This window comes from Elephantulus edwardii, unplaced genomic scaffold, assembly GCF_000299155.1.
Source record: "Elephantulus edwardii isolate Elephantulus edwardi_28Jun2011 unplaced genomic scaffold, EleEdw1.0 scaffold00021, whole genome shotgun sequence".
Lineage (NCBI taxonomy): Eukaryota > Metazoa > Chordata > Mammalia > Macroscelidea > Macroscelididae > Elephantulus > Elephantulus edwardii.
Genome location: NW_006399771.1, coordinates 1289857 through 1302012, shown reverse-complemented (window position 1 = coordinate 1302012; position 12156 = coordinate 1289857). Strand labels below are relative to the sequence as shown.

The window sequence follows — 12156 nt, the reverse complement described above, 5'->3', positions numbered from 1 at the left end:
CAAGGACCGGTCCCTCCTTATAACATGTCCAAAGTGTGTTAGACGGAGCCTCAGAATCCTTGCCTCCAAGGAGCTGCCCGGTTTAACCCTTTCCAGGATGAACTTGTTTGTTTTCTTAACAATCCATGGTACATTCAATACTCTTCTTCAGCACCACAGCTCAAAGGCATCAATTCTCCTTCCATCCTCCCTAGTCATTGTCCAACTCCCTGATGCATAGCAAGTGACTGCAAAAGGTAGATAAGAATAATTATACAACTTAAAGAATCAAATTTGCCTATAGAAATTATTGGATTGGTATATGCCCGTCTACATGTATTCCTCATAACACTAACAAGAAAAATGAATTGGTTTTGAAAAGAAGAAAGTAACTTTCTTAGTGCAATTAGAATAATTTTAAATACAGGTATTACAGATGCACATCTTTGGCCACTGATAAATATAAAGTTCTAGAAAGAAGGGATCATGCCTGATTGATCCTTGCAGTTGCTATATGCCCCCAAACAGTGTCTAGCATATTGTGGGCATTCAAAAGAACAGATGATTAGGCCTTATATGTAAGACAATTAACAATCTGGAACAAGATATGCATTGTGAAGTGAATAGGGGAGGAAGAAGGAGGAAATTATGTATCAATGAATGAAAGAAAATCTAACCTTTCTGTTAAAAAAAAAAGTTTGGTGATCAGACAAAATTTTGTTTTTCCCCTTACAGTGAACCACCCCAAACAGAACATAGATAATTACTTCTTGGAAAAATTCCAGTTAGTGTTTGATGCTTGCTATGTGGTCTCTCTCTCAAGAGCAACTCTGTAGGAACACTCTGTTTTGTGGCTTCCTTCCCTTTGACCTTAATGTTGTCTACTTGAATGACAGCTTCAAATAAATTCCTACCAGTAAATAGCAAAGCAATTCAAGGTATCTCCTAAAATCTGGAAAACATATAATGTCCCTTTCTGAACACAGGCTACACAGAAGGTATAATTTGGTACTAATATCAGAGCAAAAGACTCTTAAAATTACATGCTTTGATTTTTTTTAAAAGCAAAAATGCTGTAGTTTTTAAATTCTCAATATTTTACCACAGAACTGGCTTTCAAGAAATTTTGTATTTTCCTCTATTTAATAATAACATTAACTTTGTTATGTAGCTTTTTAATTTTAAGCCAAAAACATTTTTTAATGAATCAAAATAGCTAAATGGAAATAAGAAAGGGTTTTGGTGAAAGTTAAATATTATTCTACACTTTGTTCAACTTAAACTCATTTCCATATTAAATAGTCTGGATGCATGCAATAAATGTGAAATGACCCCAACTCCTTGAAATCTTAAACAGTTTTTGACTGGGACCTTTAAAAAAGCTTCTGAGCAGCCATCTAAGATGTAACCCATTGTCTCTCCCTGTCTGGAACAAAGAAGAGGGACAAACCCCCCAAAATTGTACAGAAGCAGTTAATCCAAATGATTAATGCATCATAAAAACCTCAACTTCCACAATCCTGAAAATAAATGAACTAGTGGAAGCAGTGGTGCCTGGTTACCACTGCTGGCTGCTCTGTAAAGGACCAGAGTAGAAAATAATGATGGAGCGGGAGAAAGTGTGGAACAAAATTCACAAACATAAGAAAGGCCAGGCTTATTGCACTGAAAACATTGTGTAGAAATCTCAATTCTATGGCCCTTAACCCCTTGAGTCCAGAGCACAGTTTACCACTTTGGTCAACTTTCAGCCAAACAGACAGACCAAGTAGGGGATAATAACCAGGAGCCCTCACCAAGTAGGGTCAAACAAGCCACATTTCCCAAGGATAAAACCCAAAAGACAAGAAGGGGTAGAAGAGGAGGATCAGTGGAAATGAGCATTACAGAGGGTAAGTGCATTATAATATTGTATGCACCGTAATTAATGTTACAAAGCTAAATGGCTGAATGGAGAACCATTTTGTTTTGTAAACTTACACTCAAAACATAATTGAAAAAAAAAAGAGTAGGAAATGAAAAGAAAAGTAACAAAGAAAAGCTAAATCAAACACTCTTCTGAATAAAACAGTCATTTGTGTCGGTTTCATGAGCAATTGAACTAAATACTAGGAGATAGTGCTGTTTGGGCCTTTGAACCAGGTTGAAATCTTATCTGGTGTGTACAAACATCACAGAGTCTGCTTTGATTTAATAAAAGGGTGAGGTTGTTTCATGTCTTGTGACAAAATAGCCTTCTTTTCCTGAAAGTGTTCTCTAACTCAACAAGAGAGGATTACTTTTCCCTTGAGATGTGGGATTGTGGGGAGAGTCAGGTTGTTAGGAATATAACATCTATCAAGATAGCTGTTATATTTATCTCTCAAAATGCACTGTGGTACAAAAAAAAATGCACTGTGGTGAGAAATTCAGATAGCGAAAATAAATAAACCTTTGATTTGAACAAAACACAAAGCTTCAATTAAAATGGCATGTAAAGGATATAACTCTAACAGTGTAAGGGTTTTATTTGCAATTACCTAAATATACACTGCATATTACTTTACAAGCTACAGACACATGGTTTTAAAATGTTTTACAATATTTTCATACCTGTGACAGACTTATCAGGTAAAATCCTAAAGTCTTAAATTTCAGAAGGGAATTAACATTTTGATTTTTCATTAACAGATGAGTAAAGAGAAATTTTAGGCACCTGTCCCCAAAGAAATGAAATTTTTACCTTAATAAGAAACTGAAAAATAAGAAGAGAAAAATCCAGTAAAATGTTGCCAAAGAAATCCTTGAGCATGGAATTATTGTTACAATTATTAAGCCATTCCTATCCATCTGACTTTATCACCTGATCAGTATTTAGACTTCATAGCTAAACCATAAATTCCATTGTGTATCTGACTTTATTTGGCATGCTAGACTGAAACCTCAATATCACTAAAGGACAAAACAAATATCTATTCCACAGCTAAGGCATTAGGAGTCGTCACCATTCATTTTACGTATTTTACAGCTGACCCTTGAAGAGGTAGACATCTGTTGTTACTGTCAGTCCAGTATCCTTTCTGTACTATTCCCTAACATCCCACCAGTCCTTATTCTGGCCGATGTAACAGAATCCCAAGTTATAAGATTAAGATTCCACTCTAAGAGTAGTCCTGGAAATACTGTTGTAGATATTGAAGAATACCTCTTTCTCGTGCTACAGCTGGCAGAAGCTTCATAAGAGGAGAGAGAGAGAGAGAGAGAGAGAGAGATCATCTCTGAAGAGGAAGAAGGAAAAAAAGGACAATTTCAAAGAGCAGTCCAAGAAGACAAAGCGAAGTATTTCTTTTCTTTTCTTTCTTTTTAAAAAACCCCCAACTTTATGCACATTTTTACTCTGATACACATAGAGTAAAATCAGTGGCAACTTGTTAAGTGGTTTTAACTCCACTGTGTAGAGCAGGAGTGTAGTGTGTGAGCTCTGCTTTAAAAATTATTATATGAAAGAGCCTGAAAATATAGCCCAAATTAGAAAACGGTTCCTGGTAACCTCACTGACAGATCTAGTCACATACACATTTGCAAGACTTAACTTTGGGCTTTTTACATCAATCAAATATAGTCAGTTTTACTTAAGCCAGTTTGACTGTCTTTGTCATCTACAGCTAAAAGAATTCCAACGTTAATGACAACACTGAAAATAAGGATAAATGTGGGCCTTTTTAATGTCTAATGAATGTCCCCTTATGGATGGATTGATCTAGTGTCTGTGGCAATGGGCCCACGAGTGTCAGAGATGTCAGAGATGACAGGGACGGTGCAGGATAGGACAGGGTTCAGATCTGTTGTTCATAGTCAATAGAAGTCATATTTGACTCGATGACGCTTAACAAGAACAACAACAACAACACCCTTTTAATCCTCACAATTCAGAAAAGTAGACAACTATTACCAATAAATTAATAGTACTTGTTTGAACCATACTATGTAGCAGTCTGTTACGGGCACTGGGAATACAAGAGTGAATAAAATCCCTATTCTCAGAGCTTACCTCCTCGCAGGATGAGATGAGCTTTAAGTAAAAGGGTTGCAGACAACGATATCACAAACTAAAAGGAAATAAGCAATGCGGGGAAGAAATGAGGAAGCAAGAGAGAGAGATGTCGAATTCCCAGAAAGGTCAATTTGCAATATCGGAGCCAGGGATGGAAAGTGGAGGTTATTTGTGCTAAGGTCTGCATCAGGTATCTACCAGATGAAAGAATGAGCAGTGTGGTAGAGCCAGAAGGTGACCGTTACACTCATCCTTGCAATGGCCAGGCTAGAGAAGGGGGACCTCCAACAGGCAGCCCTGTAAGAATGGTGCAAACAATGGAACAAAGAGACGGAGTCAGGCTAGATGTGGTGTCCCCAGAGTTTTCTCATTCAGGTGGGCACGGCTCTGGTTACTGTGACGGGAAAGCAGAGAGCAGCATAATTTAAGAAGACAGAGAGGAGATAAAGTACAGGTCAGTTAAACCTGCCTTCAGGATATAAAAAAGACTCACACTGTTTGAAAGTTCACTTTATGCCATGTGGCTTTTCCTAAAGACCTCCATTTGTACCAAACTTCATTCTTTTTTCTTTCTAATTGTCGTTGAGGCAGAACTGAAGGATAGCTGACCTGCAGGTAGACCCTCCCTGAGCTGTAAACTGCACTTGAGAAGATGACTCATCTTTCTCACACAGAGTTACTGTGGATTTAAACCACCAGGGATACTCAACTCAGTCTTTGCGTCAGCAGAACAGCTCCTCATTGTCTGCACTAACAGAATTAGTTCCTCTGCTGTCTTTAATAAACAAAAGGAATCAGATGACGAGGATTTTCACATTTATGAAAAGCAAAAAGAGCCTCTAGCATTTGTTTTCCAGCGAGCTGTTGAAGAGGAGAATGGAGAGTGGCTCTGCTAAGCTCCTTCTGGAATTGGACTGCACAGGCATCATCAGACTGGGCTGCGTTTTTATCGTACCATTCTCACTCTCCTACAGGACAGTGTTATTTTAGGTTTTATGTGTTATTATTTAGTATGATATGGGAGGCTATTTTCTTGGGTCTGGGGACACTCAACATTTTCCCCATGTAAGTTAATGGTAATTGCCTCTTCATTTTAAGCAATTTCAGCTTATGAAAAAGTCCATAGGTGTGTTTTCAAATAACAAGGGAAAGGAAGCTGTTCAGCAGGCTGTTAGGAATGCGGGAGCCCCAGAGCTTGGGACTGGGAGGACAAAATGAAGCGGCACTGACATACAGACCACAGTTCAGCCTGGGGTAAGAGAGCTTCACCATGACAAGAGTCATGTCCCTGTAGACTCTCCTGCTAGTGTGCGTGCTTATAAACCCGTGTTCACTTCATCTCTTGCTTTTGGTGGCAATCCAACGGCACCTCCATTCAGCGGGCACTCAGTCATGTGGAATGACTGGAGAATATGCAGTTGTGTTCCCCCCCCACAAACTCCACCATTAGAGCTGCCAGTCTTGGCCCTTGAAGCAAATCCTTTCTCTGATTGCAATATTGCAGCCTCACTTCTAATATTAGGTGTGATCACAGCTGGCAATGCTTTCCCATTTTGAGGTCTCAAAAATATGTAAATTGGAAAAAAAATCTGCGTCATTTAACTTAAAAATAAAATTACTGCTTCTATTCCTTTCATCCGGACATCCAGTGACACAGGCAGAGGGACGCCTAGGTGAGCAGTTGAGCTTCCTGCAGCATTTTTTTTTTTTTTACAGCTCTCCTCTCCAAGGCTCAAAGCAACAAAGAAGATTGGAGAAAGAGCAAGGTATGACAGTTGGTTATTAAAGCCCGGTTTTCCGTGCGAGGAAGCGAGTATGCCCTAGGGGGCAGCAGATCCCACTGGCCGAGCGGAAAGGCTCCAGAGAGCAGTTGAGAGCTAACCACAGCTCAGCTGTGCACTCTAGGTTCAAGGTCTCAGGTGCCTCCCGTAAACTGCATTCCACATTCCACAAAGGGGGCCCGTGACAGGTGCTTTCGAGGTGGACTTGCCCTGCCCTCCCTCAGCTGCCTGGTTAACTCTCCTTGTGTTTCCTGCAGGTCTCAGCTTCCCATACTGTCTGTGTCCATGAGACACGCCCTTTCTCAAATCAGTTCCTCTTGCTAGACACCTGTCAAAGCTGCATTCTTTACTTCCACATTTATTGCCACACGTGTGTGTGTGTGTGTGTGTGTGTGCGCGCGCACGCGAATGCACAGAAGCAATGTTAACACCTGAGGTGAAAAGTCATTAGGGTTAAAATGATCCTTGAAATAGAACCTATAAATTACAGGATTTGGTGTCTACACTCAAGACAACGTATACCTATTACTGGATAAAACACCCGTATTTAAAACTGCAGAGGCAAAAATTCCGAACTCCTTTTAAGTGCAAAAGGGGAAAATGTTATTAGGTAAACGAGTCAGCAGAGGAGACCTCGACCTTTGCCTGTAAGGTACATGAAAGCAAGCAGGCCTAGTAAGATTTTGTCGCCATCGAAACCTTAGCACCAGGCACAGTGCTGACACTGGTATGTGTTCAATGGTCTAGGTTGAATTATGAACGCCTGAGGCCGCTCAGAGCTAAGCAGCCCGACCCTGTCTTTGTCCACAGGTCAGGAAGGGGTCCCCTGGAGACCTTCGAGCTCCCCCCTGAGGCATGAGTTGCACGTTCCCGCCCAGCCGCGGTCCCAGAGGCGCTGCGTGCGCCCGCCTCCCTATCCACGCACTCATCTCGCAGCCTGGCGGCCCAGCGCGAGCCAGTCGGTCAAGGCGCAGCCCGCCGGGCACGCCGACTGTCCCGTGTGCCTGCGGCCGCTGGGGGGCGCTCCCCTCCCACCCCGCGCGCCCAGATGCGGGCGCCTTAGGGACGCTCGCGGATTCTACTCCCAACTCTAGGCGCTCGCGCCGCCTCCTACCTGAGGGCCGGAGAGGGAGGCGGGCGGGAAGGGCTGAGGGGGCTGAACCGGATTGTGGCAAGGAGGAGGGAGGCTGGAGAGCGAGTGGCCGCGGCGGACGGTCCGGACGCGAGCGCGCGCGCGATCCCGTTCCTCGCTCCCTCCATCGACTCTCGGCCAGAGCCCAGCCTAGCTGCCGCGCGCCACCTGCTTCGCCGCGCCTAATAACAACGGCGCCTGGAGTCAGGTGGCCGCGCGCGGACAGCGCAGCCATTGGCTGGCCTGGGGGCGCCGCGCTTCTGGATTGGCTAGGGGGCGGAGCCTCTGCCGGCGCAGGGGTGGGATTGTGCAAGGCGGCGCGCAGGGAGGGGGCGGGGGCGGGGCCAGGCCGTGGTCCGCGCCTTTGTGCCCGGTGCGCGCTCTCTGCCTGCTCCGGCTGCAGCGCCGGCTGCATCAATAATTCAAAGCGGCGGCGGCGGCGGCGGCAGTGGCGGCGGCGGCGGCAGCGGCAGCGGCAGCAGCAGTTGGGATCGAGCGGCAGTGTCTATGTATCCAAGTGTGGCTGGGCAGCCGCGGCATCTTTGAAGGCTGGGCGGAGCTGGGGAGCTCCGCGGGGGGACGTTTGCCCGGGGAGTGCTTGGAGGCACACTAGTGTCCACAGCGGCGTTGGCGGAGCTGCGCCCGAGCTGAGGAGGGACCTTCGAAGTGGGCTGGGGCGCTGGGGGGGGCCGCCGGTTGGCGCAGGCAGCCCCGGGGGCGGGGGGCGGGGTGGGCGCCGGCGCCGCGATGCTGGGCGTCGTGGAGCTGCTGCTGCTGGGGGCAGCATGGTTGGCGGGCCCTGCCCACGGGCAGAACGAGACAGAACCCATCGTGCTTGAGGGCAAGTGCCTGGTGGTGTGCGACTCCAACCCCACATCCGACCCCACGGGCACGGCTCTGGGCATCTCTGTGCGCTCCGGTAGCGCCAAGGTGGCTTTCTCAGCCATCCGGAGCACCAACCACGAGCCGTCCGAGATGAGTAATCGCACCATGATCATCTACTTCGACCAGGTGAGCGCTCTTTTTTGGACCAACCCCGTGCGGGTTGGGTGGCAGTGGAGGAGGCCTGCTGATGATGCTCCCCAGGGCTCTGCGGAGGCTCGGAAACAAGGGTCTGGGCTGACCCCTACCCACTCCTGTTTCCGTCTCATTCTAGGTACTAGTGAACATTGGGAACAACTTTGATTCAGAACGCAGCACTTTCATTGCCCCACGCAAAGGAATCTACAGTTTTAACTTCCACGTGGTAAAAGTCTACAACAGACAGACCATCCAGGTCAGCCACCTCCGCGGGACTAGACCTTGTTCCCCTATAAGGAGTTTCAAGCCGCGCGGGCGCAGAAGCTGTATAGGAGGAGGAGATCTAGGTGGCAGTTGCATGTACCCAGGGCTGCTTGCAGGGACAGGTTGTGGGGCCTCGAGCTTCTTTGGCTTGGGGTGTCCCCTGCTTCCCAAGACTCTGGGGCTCGACCCCATCCCAGAGTCAGTTTCCTGTCTGCTTCAGAGCACGTCCAGGGGACTTACACGCCTTCCTACCGGAGTCCGGAGTCCGGCGATGTCCTGTAGTGTGTTCTATTAGCACCACAGACAGCTCCCGCTTCCGAAGTCTGGGAAAGGGCCACGACCCAGGTCTTCAGCTTTGCCTCAGCTGTGCGCTTGCTTTCAGCACCACGGACAGAGCCAGCGGCGTCCCTGGGGCTTCGGGCCATACCTGGGCTTTAAAACTTGGAGCTGTTGTATGGAGGGGTGGGGAGAAATGGGACCGGGTTTCGGCCCCTCCCTTGCGTTTATTTGCATTACCCCAGCCCATATCCCACGGGCTCCGAGAGTCCCAGAAGGCCTCTGAGTCTCCCCTTGCAGAGCGATAAGGGTGGAATACGCGGCTAGATGGAGGCCTCCAGGGCCTCTGGCTATTGAAGCCCTGCAAGGGCGAAGTCAGGCGGTGGCAGCGCGGGTGCATTTGCGGGGTGGGGTAGGGGTGGGGAATGGAGCCTGGGCTTTTGAAACTAAGCACAAAATACAGACCAGAGATTGCTAATCACTCAGAAAACTCAGCCCCAGGGTCTGCACTGTATCGGAAGGGTAAGCCCTGGGTTTGGGGGAACTGGGATTTGTTTTGTTTTATTTCCGCATGAGTACTAGGAGCGCAGTTTGCGTGGTTCCTCTTTTAATTGGGGGGGGGCGTAGATACCGGTGGTCTCAGGGCTCTAGCCGCTTCAGATTTCATTAAACTGAGATTTCCACCGGGATTCACTGGTGCGCTCAGCTTGGCGACCCTGTCTTGGTGTGCAAACCTTTCCTCTCACCTAGATTCTCCCTGTCCAGTAAACCCTCGCCAGAGAAGCTGCAGTCCCCCTCTTTCTCCGCGCTCCCCTTTGCTTCCAGGCCTTTAAGGCTGCCGCCCTTGCCCTCAGCAAGTTCTCCGCTCCTCGAGACCCGGGCTGTGAGTGTTGTCTCTGAAGCTGCCTTCCAGGCTGTGAGTGTTGTCTCTGAAGCTGCCTTTCTCTTTTCTCAGGTGAGCCTCATGTTAAATGGGTGGCCAGTGATTTCCGCTTTCGCCGGGGACCAGGACGTAACCCGGGAGGCAGCTAGCAACGGAGTCCTAATCCAAATGGAGAAAGGCGACCGAGCATACCTCAAACTGGAGCGGGGGAACTTGATGGGGGGCTGGAAGTACTCGACCTTCTCTGGGTTCCTGGTCTTTCCGCTCTGATTGGTTGATTAAGAGTATGGAGACAGGGAGAGGGCGAAGGCAGGACCCGAGAGTTCAAGAGGCTGAAATTAAAGAGGGGGAGAAAGCCACAGGACTGGAAACTTCTTACCCCAGCTGTATCCGGGTGCAAGGGCCGAGCCGCTTCGGTCAGACTATGTTGTCCGTTTCCTCGTTAGGAGAAGTCAATTCTGCTTAGCTTGGCGCACTCTTATTTCCAAAAATATATTCGCCTTCCCCATTGCAGTAATCATGAAAGAGACTGTCATTGTTTCTTATTCCCAACGTCCATGGTCCCTACAATTTATTTAAAAGAAGCCTTGAATTTCACTTTATAATGTGAAATACTTTTCTTCTCATTTCCTCTCTGATTCTTCCCACCTGCCAGTTCTAAGTGTCTCTTCCCCTGGCCCTTTATTTCATTAATGTTTTGGTTTTTTAATTTTTGTTTGGAGACGGTTTAAGGTATTTTTTATTTGTTTGTTTTGGATAGGGGAGGGGGTTTTAATTTGACCAATGTTATTCTTCTTAAGAGATGTTCAAGAGTTAATTAGTCGAAGATACATTGTACCTCGGCTGCTTGGCAGCAAAGAAAGAAATCGCCTCTGTGGTGAATGGTTTGAAAAAGTAATATATACATACATATATATATATATCATTTGTACACGAAGAACTCTTCTGTGGAAACTGACTGTATTTCCGTATTTCTATGTTCTATTTGGAGTGATTGTGGAAAAAAAAAAAATCTAAGGCTGTTTGATATTCTGATGCTTGTCAATGCCCTCGTACTCCTTGTGGTCACCAAACGCCAGGAGGTTTTCCCGGATGCTTTCTCTTCCTCTGTAACATTTGTGAACAGCCAAGATTTCATTTTTGCTTTACCGAATAAAGTTGAAGTGGGACTTTTCTTTTCCTGAGACAGCTTTCTGAACTCTTCGCCTGTCCCCAGCTGCGAGATGGGGGCGGCATGGAAAGGTGAGCTTACGAAGGTCTGAGATGGGCAAAGGAGTCCCCAGAAAAAACCGTCATGAGGGGCTGCCTCGGAGGCCCCCCGCAGAATCGACTCTGCACTGGACCAGGCCTGGGAGCTGCCCTACCTTTGTTTCTTGATTTGGCACAAACATAAATAATGTAGCCGAAATTGTAGCAGACGAGGCGCGCCCACCGCCTGGGAGTGAAGTTTGGGCTAAATGCACCAAGAATGTTCTCAATTCAAGGACCCAGACCAGGTGATTCGAAGCCTCGCCACGCCTTCTGCCTGTGGATTTCCCCACCTTAGCCCTGCTCCACTCTTCCCGAAGCATCGAATGTTTTCTACCACCATTTCTGAATCCCCAGTCAAGCCCACCAAAGGACCCGGGGGCGCCCAGGAATCTAAACTCAGTCTAAAGACTTGATCCAAGAGGCCAAGTCCAGGACTTTTTGATTGTATCGAAACATAATCTGAAGGCAAACATGAAATAAAACCGTTTCGTTTTAAATCTGGAAGGCTGACGCACTGGCTTCACAGCAGGGAGAAACTGGGTGTGAGGCCAAGAAGCGCTCTGGGCCCAGCCCTTCCTGCCCCTTCCCCCCCCCACCCAAGGCCTCAGTTCTGGGGAGAAGTTTAATCAGCTTCTGTGATTAATAGCACAACAAACAACATCCCCCTATTATTCCAATGGTTTGCCTGATTTAGGAATTCCTCCACTCCAGGCCTTGGCTGAAGCCCGAATCCATTGTTCGCAATGCCCATCTCGGGCTGCTGTTCTCGAGCACTTTCTGAGCAAACCGGACTGCAGCCAAGGGGACTCCGGGGAGTGAGTAGCCTGTGGGGTGGTTTTGGGTTTCTGAGCCACTGATCTCCCACTTACCGCGTAGGGGAGTGAGGGTTTGGAGGAATAGTGAGCTTTAGTGACATTTTCAGTCTATTTTCATTTTTTTTTTTTTAAAAAAGACTCCCTCTTTCCCTACGTTCCAGGAAGTGAGAGGGGATGGTTGAGGACAGCTGGACTTTGCTGAATAGAATTGAATAGGCCTAACTTTTCTGTCTATGCTAAGTCTGTCTGCCAGGCGTACAGGGACGCTGTTCCTCTATTCCTGGTACTGCATAGGTGGCGGTTAACTGCTTGGATGGGTAATAGTCATCACCTTTCCTTCACTGGGGTGCTGGTGGTAGTCAGGTTTTGTATTGAGGTAAGGGCTGTAGGGCTTCTTGTGTCTCTGGGCCACGTTTGTGTTGGGTGAATAACTTTAGCAAATCTCATCATTTGTGTGGCTGTATAAAGGCTGACGGAATCTAGTCATCTCTGAGCCCCTCCTGCCCTGGGCTTCTGTCATCTACTTCCTGGCCCCCCAGATTCCTCTCTGGGGTTGTGAGCCTGTGTGGCCAGGGCTCCTGAAAGCTAGACGTGTTGGCTGGGCTGTAAGAGAGAGGCAGGGAATGGAAACAATTGGATTCTTTGCATTACAGAATCTCAAATCTCAGGCTTGCCCTGGAGACATAACAGACTGAGGGGAGCAACCAGTACGAAGTATAGGA

General features: G+C 47.2%; 1 protein-coding gene across 1 annotated transcript; it reads left to right on the top strand.

The window, feature by feature from the left end:
• Positions 1–7341: 7341 nt before the first annotated feature.
• On the top strand, positions 7342–9638 carry LOC102855846 (cerebellin-1-like). The gene is made up of 3 exons (XM_006882505.1): positions 7342–7936; positions 8082–8201; positions 9441–9638. The coding sequence occupies exons 1-3, from the start codon at positions 7673–7675 to the stop codon at positions 9636–9638; spliced, it is 582 nt and encodes a 193-aa protein (XP_006882567.1). The 5' UTR covers positions 7342–7672.
• The last annotated feature ends 2518 nt before the right edge of the window (positions 9639–12156 follow it).

Bases quoted from the DNA above. Each gene is read 5' to 3' on its own strand.
- LOC102855846 (XM_006882505.1), top strand. From the start codon at position 7,673: ATGCTGGGCGTCGTGGAGCTGCTGCTGCTGGGGGCAGCATGGTTGGCG. The intron at 7,937-8,081 runs GTGAGCGCTCTT...GTCTCATTCTAG, and splicing joins TGATCATCTACTTCGACCAG to GTACTAGTGAACATTGGGAA. The intron at 8,202-9,440 runs GTCAGCCACCTC...CTCTTTTCTCAG, and splicing joins ACAACAGACAGACCATCCAG to GTGAGCCTCATGTTAAATGG.